At 63.0% G+C, this 12,946-nt stretch overlaps 1 protein-coding gene across 5 annotated transcripts; it reads left to right on the top strand.

The window, feature by feature from the left end:
• The first annotated feature begins 93 nt into the window (after nt 1-93).
• On the top strand, nt 94-9,375 carry NEIL2 (nei like DNA glycosylase 2). 5 transcript variants are annotated; one of them, XM_037526553.2, is made up of 5 exons: nt 94-117; nt 1,621-1,760; nt 4,276-4,604; nt 6,711-6,907; nt 8,611-9,375. In XM_037526553.2, the coding sequence occupies exons 2-5, from the start codon at nt 1,623-1,625 to the stop codon at nt 8,994-8,996; spliced, it is 1,050 nt and encodes a 349-aa protein (XP_037382450.1). In that variant the 5' UTR covers nt 94-117; nt 1,621-1,622; the 3' UTR covers nt 8,997-9,375. The 5 variants fall into 5 exon arrangements, with proteins under 5 accessions (XP_037382450.1, XP_037382453.1, XP_037382452.1 ...); XM_037526556.2 differs by lacking the exon at nt 94-117 and adding an exon at nt 475-592 and having other exon boundaries at nt 4,276-4,539; XM_037526555.2 differs by lacking the exon at nt 94-117 and adding an exon at nt 569-592.
• The last annotated feature ends 3,571 nt before the right edge of the window (nt 9,376-12,946 follow it).

Raw genomic sequence — 12,946 nt, forward strand, 5'->3', positions numbered from 1 at the left:
CTCCCCCCCCCCCGGGAGCCTAGCCTAGCCCCGCCTCCAGCCCCACCCCCGTGCGGAGCCCCGAGCGGACGCCGAGGCCTCCCGGCGCAGGCGCGTGCGCAGGCGCGGCGGGCGCGGGTGAGTGGCCGGCGGCCCCGACGAGGCCCGCGGGCGCGGGGGCAGCTGCGCGCCGGGGGGTGCCGGGAGCCCCAGAAGCTCGTCGCGGAGGCCGGGCTCTCCCCGCCCTGCGCGCCCCCTCGTCGCCCCCTCGCGCGCCGGCGTGGGAGCGCGCGCGAGAACCTTCTGGAAGCGTCTCGTAGACGCCGCACCCCTTCGTGCGCTTCTGTGGCGTCCCCCCGCGGCCCGTGACCCCGCGCCGGCCCTGCGGCCCCACCCGCCCCGGAGGACGGGGGAGGTCGAGGCGGGGCGCCCCGGCCCGCGCGCGCTGCGTGGGGTCCCCCTCCGCTGCCCCTGCAGGCCCCGGGGCCCCGGCGGCCCCAGAAACCCCGGGGGGACCGGGCGTGTGTTAGGGATTGGGCGCCCTTCGGGGGAGGATTTTCCAGCAGCCCCAGCCTGGGCGATGGTCGGCCGTGAGCGCGGGGGTCACGCCAAGGTCAGCGGCAAGGTCAGGCCTCGAGCGCCTGAAGTCCGGCTGGGGCCGAGGACCCCGCGCAGGGGTGGAGCGCCCGCCCGGACGCGCGCTGTGGGCGGCGGGAGGAGCCCAGTCCAGGGTGGGGAAGCCCCGGGGCAGACATCGGAATGCCCCCCCAGGCTCTCAGCAGGCTTGATGATTGGGGCAGGGAGAAATGGGGGGTCACAGACAACCCTGCCTCCGTGCCCAGGCGTGATCCCGGCGGCGGTCAGTTACCAGGGAGAGCTGGCGGCCGAAGCCACATGCGCCTCTGCCTGCTCCCGCCCGGGAGGCCTGCGCATGGGCGCCTCCACTCAGGGCCTGCCCGCAGAGCGGGAGGTGCCTCTGTCTTTGTGCCCTGCAGCCTGCTCGGTCGCCAGGTCTCCCCCTGAAAGGGAGCTAAGCTGGCAGTGGCTGTGGGCGCCGATGGCTTTGGGCACCTGGAGATGAGTCAGGGCCACGGTCCGGGTGCACAGTGACAAGTCCCGGGTGGGAGCAGGCAGAGGCGCATGTGGCTTCTGGCCGCCAGCTCTCCCTGGTAACTGACGGCCGGGGGGATCACGCCTTGGCACGGAGGCAGGGTTGTCTGTGACCCCCCATTTCTCCCTGCCCAAATCATCAAGCCTGTAGAGAGCCTGGGGAGGGGGGCATTCAGATGTCTGCTCCAGGGTTTCCCCACCGTACCCGGGGCACTACTTAACCACCTGTTTCCCCGCCTGCGCAAGACGTGCTTGTCAAGTCCTGAGCGAGGCGGGCGTGGCAGTCCTGCACTGGCAATTCCAAGACAAACATCGAAAAACTCTGGTTTGCGCCGCCACGGGCTTGAAGCTCAGGGCAGCAGGCTCTGAGCCCAGGTGCACTGTGGTGCTTACTAAGTGTGTGCATGTGGAGAAAGGTGGGAGGGGCTGGACAGGGTGTCCCCCGGCAGGCTGCCTCTGACCAGGCTGCCTCTGACCCCCACCTTGGGCCACGTAGGCTGGAGCTGTCAGTGCCTTTCTCTCCTGCCGCAGGAATGCCCGAGGGCCCGTCTGTGCGGAGGTATCATGGTTTGGTGTCCCCCTTTGTGGGGCAGCAGGTGGTCAGGACAGGAGGGAGCAGTAAGAAGCTTGACCCTGCCAGCTTTCAGTCCCTGTGGCTCCAGGACGCCCAGGTGAGTGCGCCATCCCCCAAGGACACACTCTCAGAACCAGCCTGCCCCTGAGACACGGGACTGTCCCCATAACAGGGAGTACTAGTCAGGAAGGGTCTTCCTTGTCTTGATGGGAAGTCCCAGGAGCCCCCCAGGGTGGTTTGGAGCACTGGAGCTCAGTGGCCAGCGACCTTCCTCTGCTCACCCCTCCCGGGGGTGTGGCCTTCACCCAGGTGATCACTGTCCCACAGGATTCTGTCAGAGAACCAGGCAGCACTCAGAGAGGAGGAGGGAAGTTCTTTATTTACGCAGGTGGGGGGCCCAGAGGAGAGCTCTCTCCAAAGTCTGAGCCCCAAGCAATTAGACAACTAAATATTGATTTTTGTGATGTCTGAAGTAGGGGTCCCGTCAGCTGGGATGCATGAACCAGGCGGGTGGCCTTGAGGGCTCTTGTCTGCTGTTCCCTGAAACTTTCAGTCCGCAGGCCGTGTCCCAGCTTCAGCTCATCAACAGGTCAGCCTGACTTTTTCCGCTTCAGCAGGGCAGCTGGGATTCCAGCCATCACATCTGCATTCTCAGCAGGGAGAGAGAAAAGGCAGAAGGGACCTGGAGGCTCATTCACCCTTTTAAAGAACTTTTCTGGAATGCACATTTGACCATGGGTGCAGACATCTCACTGGCCGCCCCATCCTTGAGGGAAACTGCGAGATGCAGATTTGTGGCTGAGTGTATTGAGGTCCCCAGAAATCAGAGGGTTGAAGAGGGGAGGCAGCAGCAGTCACACCCCTGGCCCGGGTGCGCTCTCATTGTCTGGGCGGGGTGCGGGGTAGAGAACGCCTGAGTTCTTGCTCGGCTGAGAGCTGACCTCCAGCCCTACTTTGGGAGGAGCTAGGGACGCAGCCCCTCTCCATATTTAGACTTTTAATCAATCCCCCAATTTAAAAAGATCTCTAGCTGCTGACTCACTGGCTTTTCGTGCCTTCACCCAAAGTTGTACTTTGTATTTAGAGCTTTTGATCTCCCAGAAAGGAGCGACAGGCCCATGAGCAGGTGCTCCCCACGCCCCACCCCCAGCCTGGCCGCCCTGGTCCCCTGCTCTCTGCAGGGCCCTCCACTTTGTTCCAGGCAGGGGCAGGCGTGAGTCGTGCTCCCCGTGTCCCCTGGCGTCTGGCTCTCCACGGCTCACCTCCGAGCATGTCCAAACCCCCGCCTCTGAAATGCTGAGTTCTTGGGGGGAGGGGAGCAGCCTGTCATCTCTGAGCCGCGCTCTGTACCCGCCCAGTGAGGGACCCCTCGAGGTAGGACGTGTCCAGGGTCGAGGGGCCACGGGGCACAGTGAACGCAGCAAGGACAGTGGGTTCTGCCCTGGCAGGTGTTTCTCCGGGGGCATCTGACAGGTAGTGTCCTCAGCCCACCGGTCACCCTGGAATTACCCTCTTGGGGAGAGGATCTCACCTGCTGCTGCAGTGTAATATTTATACAGATTGGTTGGATTGGAGATCCAAACTGTGATCTCAGTGGCTGGTGGTCAGGCGCTTGCGGTGGTGCTGCCAGATGTCTGGGGTTCACTCTCTGAAAGACCCCCTGAACATCAGGTCCTGCAGAACAAGATTAGTGGCAGGAAGGGCACAGGGCAGGTTTTCTGTGATTGGAGTAAAGGAGAGTCTTGGAGCCCTCGGTGGCTTTTTCAGGGTTTTATTGGGATTTACCAGGTACACGGCAGGCAGGGGTGCATGGGGGCCGGGTGGCTGGCAGGCTTGCCAGCCCCCAGCGTAGCTTCATTCTTCCTGGGCTCTCCGGCCTTCTTTCGTGGCCTCTGCTTCTCTGCTCCTTTGGCTCTGCTGGCGTCCTCATGGCGCCGCCCTCTTAAGCCCAGTCTCAGCCCAGGTGTACCCACCTAAGCATGCCCACACCTCACTCCAGGTGCCTGCCATCGGGCATGCATTTAATCTAATGGCAGGAGGGCGGAAAAGCCTGATACTTTACTTACCCTGCAGCAAGCCCCCCGGGAATCTGGCCACAGGACCTTGACGCACCCGGTGCTCGCAGCATGGAAATAGGATCTGCAGCAGCCAGGACACCCTTCCCGTATACGTGTTGTGTGTTTGGAAGTAACGTGGGTCACCACACTGCATGTGACTTAGGGGCAGGCTCACAGCTCTGGAGGTGGAGGTGGCCACGGCCACCAGCACTGTTTCCACCACAGCCCGCTGGGCCCCCCTCCTCCGCTCCCCCTCCCGTAGCCTCAGTCCTGCAGCCTGACTTCCGGGTGGTTCTGGAGGCTGCAAGTCCAAGGGGAAGGCAGTCGGGGGTGTCTGGTGACAGCTGTCTCTCTAGTTCTCAGAGGCCGCTTCCTGCGGTGTCCTCCCTTGATGGAGAGAGCGAAGGCGAGCCCCACTCGTGACCTCCGTCCTCGCGACATCATCACCCCGCACGGTTCCACCTCCTCATGGCATCCAATTGGGTTAATTTTGACATAGGCATGGGGGGGGGCAGTCCAGAGCAGAGGGCCAGATCCATGTTCATTTTTTTCCAGGTCCACGGGAAGAAATTATTCCTTAGATTTGATCCAGATGAAGAAACAGGGTCCTCCGGGGGCAGCCCCCCACCAGTGCCGCCCCACAAGAGGGCAAGGAAGGACGAGGCCGGGGACCAGAAGCCAGCCCTGGGAGCCAATGGCCAGCAAGTCTCTGCCCAGCCCTCCCCGACCCCGCCGCCGCCTGGCCCCCTGGGAAGCGCCGGAGCAGGGGACACCGAGCTGTGGCTGCGGGTCGCCTTCGGCCTGTTCGGCAGCGTCTGGGTGAGCGAGTTCTCCAGGGCCAAGAAAGCCAACAAGAGGGGCGACTGGAAGGACCCCATCCCCAGGTAGGAGGGTCGCATGGCCTTGCTCTGGGGAGCTGGGCCTGGGCTCGGACACATCCCCTGTCTGGGCCAGGAGCCTCCAGAGAGGAGGGGCCTTCCCCCTCAGGCGAGCAGTGCCCCCCCAGACCTGGCCCCAGAGAACACCTGGGACTTGGCTAGAGTTTAGGGTCAGAACTGGAGTGCGCCGTTGTCCCCCTGCTGGTGTCCAAAGAGGATCTTGGCCCGACTGTCTGTGGGCACGGTGACCCCCTCGTGGGCTGTGAGGGACGGACGTCTCCGGCCTTGCGAGGGCCCTGCTTGCACCGGCTGGGCTGGGCGTTGTTTGCTGCTTCCTTCTCTCTCGTGGGGCCTGTGGGCGTCGCGGGTTCCCCTTGTGTCCTGGGGTTCCTGTGACTCAAGTCTGTGTCCTTTTTCCTCTCAAATTCTGTCAGTTCGCCGCTCGCCGCATAAACGTGACCCCACCGGGGGCGCTGCTCTCTGGCCGGGACTGTCCGTCTCCCTTCTCGGTGGCCGTGTCTGCCGTGGAGCCCCGCGGTGCTCCTGTGTCCGGTTCCGTGCTGATGCTTGGAGGCCCAGCCCGGGCGTAGCTGGCCTGCCTGATGGCCGCTCCGCCTTGGCTGAGGACGGAGCCGTCGCGACCCGGGCCACGTGCGCGCCTCCCCGGCCTTCAGCGGTGAGGCCGCCGTCGGGTCTGCGCAGGCGGGCTCGGTGCCCCGCCGTGGAGCCGCCATCCCTTCAGCTCCCCCGTGGGAATCAGAACTCCAGCCCCGCCTGGTTCTCTCGCCGCGGCCGCCCCAGCCCCTCTTGAGGTCGCTGCTGTCCTGGGCACCTTCTCCCCGCAGAGCGTGTTGCCCAGACTCCCCGCGTCCTGCCGCTCGCGGGGTGTCCTGGCCGCAGCAGCAGACCCCCACTGGGGCGTGTGACCCCGAGGGCCTGTTCTCCCTCAGGGAGGAGTCCGGCTCCTCGGGCGTGTCCTGACAACGTGCCCATTGCTGCTCATTGGGGTTGGCAACATCCAGTGGCGCTGCCTGGTCTTGGTAACGCTTGCCCGGGGGCCTGGGCGGGGCCCTGCCTGGCCATTCCCCACTCGTCCCAGCAGGCCCTGTTTGTGCTCCGCCCCCACACCCACCCCTCCTGCGCGTCCCCTCTGACCCCGTGTCCCCTCTGGCTGCCAGGAAGGGGCAGAAGCTGCTGTCGTCTCGTCATGACCGCTTAGCCCCGAGATCACAAAGGTGTGACCTTGGCCTCCCCTTTGTCTTTGTTTTGATTTTTGCCCCAACAATTTTTTTGTGCTTTCTCTGCTGTTTTAATGAATTTGTGGCTTGTGCCTGTCTCCTGGGTGCCTGCGCTTCCCCCGCGTCCGTGCCCCACAGCTCAGCGCGCCGCAGCGCCCCAACCCTCCTCCTCGTGTCCCCTGGCTCCTGGACCCCGACCTGGAGACTGAGGTTCCCACGCCCCACCCCACCCCAGCCTCAGGCGTGTCGCAGCCCAGATGGCCGGCTGTGCCCTGACCAGGCTGTGAATCAGAGCTCCCCTTGGCCCAGGCACGGCTGCTCCCGGGCGAAGGTCGCCGCGCAGGCCGCGCTGGGGCGGCCGGGGGAGGCCAGCACGGGCATGCTGTGGAGCGTTGCTGAGCGCTGCGGAGCCAAGCCTCTGCGGGTGCCCTGCTCCCGGGTCTCCACAGGATCCCCCACCTGGAAGCTCACCAGAGGCCCCTCATGCCCTTCTGGAGGCTCCTTTCTCCGTGTGGCTGATGAGCCCCTGGGCCATTGAGCTCCGCCTACAGCCCATGCCCCGCTGGGGGTCGGGACATTCCAGCCCTCCTGGTACCCAGCCCATCCTTAGCTGCTGCCCCGAAGCGCCTCATTCACATAGCAAGAGGCCTGTTGTCACTCTCAGCACTTGGGGAATGCCCAGGCGTGGGGGTTGGGAGCCAGGGACTGCGGGTGAAGACCAGGCTCACGCAGGCTTTGGTCTTCTGAGTGACCGGGTGTATTTATTTCTTAAATCCTCCTCGGACACAGGCTCCTCTCACTGGACAGGCCTGGGCTCCTCAGCTGACTGGGGGTGGGGGCTCTTGTGTTCTCAGCATCTTCTCTGTCTCCCCAGGCTGGTCCTGCATTTCGGGGGCGGTGGCTTCCTGGCATTTTACAACTGTCAGATGTCGTGGTGTTCCTCCCCGGTGGTCAGCCCCACCTCCGACATCCTGGCCCCCGAGTTCCATCGCGGGCGTGCCCTGGTGGCGCTGGGCCAGGCGCAGCCCGTCTGCTACACACTGTTGGACCAGAGGCACTTCTCAGGCTCAGGTAGGTGCGGGGGGCTTGCCGTGTTTCAGGCACCCACTGGCCAGGCGCAGACAGGGCCATGAGGACACAGACGTTGGAGGAAGTGGGCCTCCAGGTGTGTGGGTGGTGGTGCCCCCCAAGGCCCCTCACCTGCAGGCCCTCGAGTCCCAGAAAAGGGAAGCAAGGCCACGGGCCTGGCGTTTGTCACCTACACGCACACCTGTCTTCCCGGACTTTCTGAGTGGGGCTATGGAGGCTCTTGTTGACCGGAGAACCCCACTGATCTGGGAGGCCCCAGACTCAGACCCTCCTGAGGGGCCACTGTTTAAACTGAGGAAGAGAAGACAATCTCTACCTTCTCTGCCCATTCAGAATTCCACCCTGTTCCATTACCAGCCACATTGGCGTGTGGCCTCCCCTGGGGCCGGAGTCGTGGGATTCTCTCCTGGGCCCCAAAAGCCTGCACACAGACACTCTGACTCAGCCTCTACCAGGAGCCCAGTGGGGGCCACTCAGGCTGAGGAGCCACCTGCTTGCTGCCCGGTCCTGGCCCCTCAGCCCACATCACGGACTGAGGAGACACGAGGCAGAAGCAGGCTCAAGTCATGAGCCACAGGTGGCCTGTTGAGGTGGGGAGACCAGTCAGCTGACCAGCAAGCTGGGAGAGCATCCCCCGACTGGTGACCCGGTCAGGTGTGGCGGCAGTGGAGGTCACCCCATTCCCAGGGGAATGTTGCCTCCAGCTGGCAGGCAAGGCTGACCTCGTGAGAGGAGGCCGTGGCTCAGACAACAGCCTTGAACCTTCACCATCATACCTGGGGCGTCTACCCTGAAGCCCAGAGGCTTCTGGAGGTGGCGCCAGGTACACATGGTCAGAGCCTACGCCCTGGCTTCCTCGCACTGCCTACCCGGGTGATGGCCAGGGGCTCTGTGGGCTCCGGCGGGCTTCTTCCGGCTGCTCGTGCTTGGTGTTCTCCCTTTGCCAGAGGGTGTCCTGGCAGGGGGTGCAGGTCGCACCTCCAGAGAGCAGGGGTGTGAGCAGGGGCCTCTCCCTCTGCTCCCCCACGGTGCTGCGTGCCTGCCGCCTCTCCCCTGGCTTCAGTGCTCGTCCGGTGGCCAGCACTCCCGGGCTCAGCTGCAGCTCGGATGGGCCGTGAGAAAGGCCTGGAAGAGGTTCCAGACAGCGTGGTTGGAGAGAGTCGTGGGTTCCGGAAGAAGGGGTCCAGGCTGGCCTCCCGAGAATGAGGCGGGAAGATGGCCGCACCCTCCCTGAGCCCTGCCTCCCGCCAGGCCTTTTAGTCAGACCAGCCGGGCCGTGTGCCATTCTAACTTCCCGTCCATGGGCTGGGCGTGTGTGAGTTCTCATTCACTGCTCACAAAAACCAGGTCCCTGACCCCACTTGACAGCTGAGGAGAGTGAGCCTGAATGAGCTCAGGGCCTGCAGTGAGCATCTAGGTGACCTGGAGCTCGGGGCTGACTCTCAGCTGTCAGAGTCCATTTGGCTGACCTCTGCGTGCTAAATGCCAGCCCTGAATATCATTCCATTTTGTCTTGACATCCCTGAAGATGCGTGTTACCAAACCACTGCAGGTGGCCACACCCACGCCAAGCTGGGCCCAGCTGCCTCTGCCCTGCTGCCCTCAGGCTTGTGCTTCTGCTCTGTGACGTCTGCAGTGTCTCCTTAGTGTGCGCCTGACCCCTCCGCCTCCTTGCTTTCTTCCAGGGAACATCATTAAGAACGAGGCCCTGTACAGGGCTGGCATCCACCCACTTTCTCTGGGCTCACTCCTCCAACCTCCTCAGCTCCAGACCCTGCTGGACCACGTGCTGGGTTTCAGCGCTGACTGGCTGCAGGGCAAGTGCCAGGGCCGGCAGCAGCACATGCAGATCTACCAGAAAGAGCAGTGTCCTGAGGGGCACCAGGTCTGCAAGGAGGCCTTTGGACCTCCTGGTGGTTTCCAGAGACTGACCTGGTGGTGCCCACAGTGCCAGCCCCGTGTGCCCGCCGAGCAGCCGGAGCAGCAGCGCAGGCCCGAGACCCTCAGGCCCTCTGTGTCACCCCTGGCCCTGGAAGGTCCACGATGCCCAGGTGGCCAGGAGGGGGTGTGAGCAGGGGTGTAAGAAGTGGGGGTAGGGTCAGGGTTCAGGGTGTCAGTCTTGCTGATGGTCACTGCCCGGGACTCACATCAAAAACAGAGATTCTTGGGCCTCCCCGGTGGCGCAGTGGTTGAGCGCTGGGTTGCGAAGCTGCCTGCGGCCTCTGCGGCGCCGGTTCGATCCCCGGCTGCTCCCCGGCCACCGGAGGAGGGTCCCACATGGCGCGCAGACCTCTCCTGCAGCCCGCTGCTCCCCTCAGCAGTGTACTTCAGTCCTCCTACCTGCTCTGCTCCCTGCTCTGGCTCTGGTGAATTCTCTCACCCTCCCGCGCTTCTGACTGTACCCAGTGCTTGTATAAACAAAACAAACAAACAAATAAATAAATAAAACATGCCTCTATTAAAAAAAAAAAAAAAAAAAAAAAACAAAAACAGAGATTCTTCGGATTGTTTTCTGGTTTGGTTGATTATCTTCTACCTCGTGGAAGGTGAGAGGAGTCGTAACGGTACAGGGAGGATCCTCCCAGATGACGGGGCAGAGAAAGGAGCCCCGCGTGGCCCAGCCTTGCCCAGGGTTGCTTTGAAGCATGTGGTGTTGAAATGGGCGGGTTTGCGGCCACTGCGCTTGTCGCGACGCGAAGACCGACCAGCGTGCCTTCTCTGAGGATGCCGTGCTGGCGGGACTGCAGGAATGCGGCCTCCTGTTCGCGGGCACTCCTGTGGGTTGGGCATCCCCAGGAAAGGAGGGGCCCGGAGCTGACCACCTACCTGGGGGCTGGGGCTTCAGAAGAGCTCTTTCCCCCTCTGGGCGATGGACTTGACATGCTGGCAGGAGTTGGGTGTGGAGACAGCTCACTGGGGCCTTAGCACAATGAGACTCCAGGTGGTGACGTGGGAATAAAGCCCGTGTTTTCTATTGGTGTCTAAAGGGTCTTTGTGGGGTGCCCACCTGCTCTCCACCTGCTTGGCCTAAAGCAGGTGCTGCAACAGCAGGTACAAGAGGGGGTATGTGCGCTTTCCTCTCCCCCCAGATCTCAGCAGCCCACGGCAGAAGCTGCTCCGTGGCCACCTGGACCCCGGGGCTGGTCAGTGTGTGTCCCATGGTCAGTGTGTGTCCCAAGCTGAGCCAATTACCTGAGTCCCAGGTACGCGCTGCAGGGCTGCAGTGTGCACTCACTGCAGACGAGAAACGAGTCTACGAGGCCGGGGCGCTGGGATCCCAAGGTGACGGGCCAAGGTCAGTCGCGCCCCCCCACCCAAGGCAGCCCCCCTACATGGGCCAAGTCCTGGCCAATATTAGGGGTCAAAGTAGCCAGGATTCCTTTGGCCCACCACTTCTGAAAAAGGTATCTAGGGAGGAAGCATCTCCAGGAGGTCTCCCAGTGAAGGGTTCCGGGAACAGGTAAGTTTGAGAAGCGCTGCAGAGCTGCATCTACTTGGTTTCTTGGCGCTCAGCCTCCAGGGACCCCAGTAAAGTAGTTTCACTGCGCTGTACCCCGTGTGCTGAGCCGTGTTGTGCCACGAAATCCATTTTCACCTTTATTCTTGGGAAGAGGAGGAGGTGCTGTGGGGCCCAGACTCCCGGGGTTCTGCATTCCCCCCTGTAGCGGGCCGTGTCCCTCTGCGTGCCGGGCGGCACCGCTGTGCGCTTCACTTGGCTGACCCAAAGCATCTGAGCTTTGGACTTGGAGCGTGCTGCGAGCTGGGGCTCACAGGCACCCAGACTGGGGAGCTTGACGGCCAGAGGCTCTCCGCTCCTGAGGGGGAGGTCCAAAGTGGAGGTGTCAGCTGCCTGATTCTCCTGACGCCCCTCTGCAGGCAGCAGTGGCCTCGTGCCCTGCTGTCTCTTCTTAGGAAGCTGCGGCTCCTGTGGGACTAGGCCCACCCTTGTGACGTCACTGAACCTTGGTTATCTGGGAAAAGGTCCTATTTCCAAATGGGGTCCCATTTTTTCAGCCACCATGTGGGTTAAGGCTTCAACATGAATTTGGGGGTGGGGGACAAAAGGGAGGACAGGTTTCAAGTCGGAGCTGAGGAGAGGTTACGAAGAGAGACGTGGGTTTCCTGAGCTCCATAGGATGGGGATTTGGGGGCCCGGTAGGATTTGATGAATGATTTTGACGCGATGGGTGTAGGGATCTGTGAAGCTGCACCAGGGAACTGGTGACTCATGAACTGGTAAAGCCTCTGAACCGGGTGGAAAGTTTTGAGAAACCATGGAGGAGGGGTGACGTCTGGATTTGACAGTTGAGCAATGGGAGGCCGTAGGTGCTGCTGACCAGAGAAGCAGGTTCGGCAGGAGTGGCTCAGTCAGGGTCAGCTGGCACTGGGTCCTCAGGAGGCATCCCTGAGGCCGCTGAGGTGAGAACGTTGTGCCCCTTGGATGTCCTGTGACTGCTCTGGTGCTTGGTGTGTCAGTGAGCACAGCACAGTCTGTCACCCTCGAGCAGCAGCGTGGCCCGGGGAGCAGTGTTCTGTGACATGATGAACACTGGGAGCAAGCAGAGCAGGGTGGGGGGCGGGGGACAAGCTGCAGTATGAAATGGGCGATCAGGGTGGACCCAGGTGAGGAAGTGAGATCTCAGCAAAGAAGCGAAGGAGGTGAGGGAGTTCGTTGCTCCCCCCGGGTGGGCTGGGATATTGCAGGAATAAGAAGTGAACAGCCAGGCAGAGAGGCCTGTGGAAAGCTGACGTTTGTGGGACCATTTTTAAAATGAAGCCAGGCAGCCATCATGGAGAAGCCGCATTCGTGACTGGTGAATGGGTCAAACCTTTTGTTATAGGGCAGCCCCGATATTGAACGGGTTCCTGGCTGTGGGTCCTCACCCGCACGCTTACAAGGGACTTCTGAACACTCCACGGCAGGCACACACAAAAGGTTCATAAAAGGTCTATTTACAAGGGAAAAGGAAATAAGGAAAATGTACAACTCAGGGAGAAAATAGGGAGATAAAGTCTTTCATGCGTCCTACCCGATCCGCCGACCTGGAAACCCAAAGGCACTCTCAGAGCTGGCTGGACACTGTGAGCTGGTGGGAGCCAAAATGGGGGACCCCCTCAAAGCCCACGTGTCTGGCTTTATACCCACCTGGCTGCTGAACCCCCCCCTCAGGTCCCAGCCACCTTCCCTTGGGTGGGGATGGGATGTGGAGTTCCCAGTGTCTTTGGCTTTGGCCTGGGGTGGGGGTGGCGTCCACAAAGCCTGTATGGGATTATTTTGTTCAAAGGAACCGGGAAAGTCTTGCCTGAGCACCCGGGAACGCGGGAGGGCAGCATCAGCACCTTGTTGCCCAAGAACAGCCTCAGCTTGTGAACACGCATCCTCTCTTCCTCCATCAAACCCCCAACTTACATCCGTCCGTGAGGCACAGTTCTGGTTTTTACCCAAATTCGTGTGCCCTGAATTGCAATTTTTACTGATTTATGCACACAAGTGCTGGGGTACAGGCCAGAGGTGCGGGCGCGGGGGGCCTGAGAGGAGTCACCAGAGTGGGGGGCAGGACAGGTGGCGGGACTGAAATCCAGCGCTGGGGGAGCAGCGGGAGGGAGGCAGGGCGGGCGGCTGCGCCCCGGGCCGCTCCTGGCCTGGCCGGGCGGGGACGAGCCGCGGCGTGGCTGCTGCATCCTCTGTTCTAAACAAACGCGGCCCCTGCATGTGCAGGTCGTCGGGCGGCGGGAGCGGGCGGGCCCGCGCAGACGGGGGCGGGGGGCAGGGGCTCCGGCCGGCCGGCCGGGGCGGGCCTGGGAAGGGCCCGGGAGGGAGGGCGGCCCGCGGCGACGGGGCTGGGGGTGCGGGCCCTGCGCGCCCACGGCGGCAGCCGCGCTCCAAGCCGCGGGGGCCTCTGGCGTCTGCGGCTGAGAGGGCGGCGGGGCCGGGGCGCCGGCGGCGCGGGGCGGGGGTGCTGGGGTGCTGGGGGCCGCCGGCCCCCGCGCCCGACCCCCGGGAGGCCCCGGCGCCGACGG

Source organism: Talpa occidentalis, unplaced genomic scaffold (genome assembly GCF_014898055.3).
Source record: "Talpa occidentalis isolate TD23 unplaced genomic scaffold, MPIMG_talOcc4v2.1 talOcc4.4, whole genome shotgun sequence".
NCBI classification, from domain to species: Eukaryota; Metazoa; Chordata; class Mammalia; order Eulipotyphla; family Talpidae; genus Talpa; species Talpa occidentalis.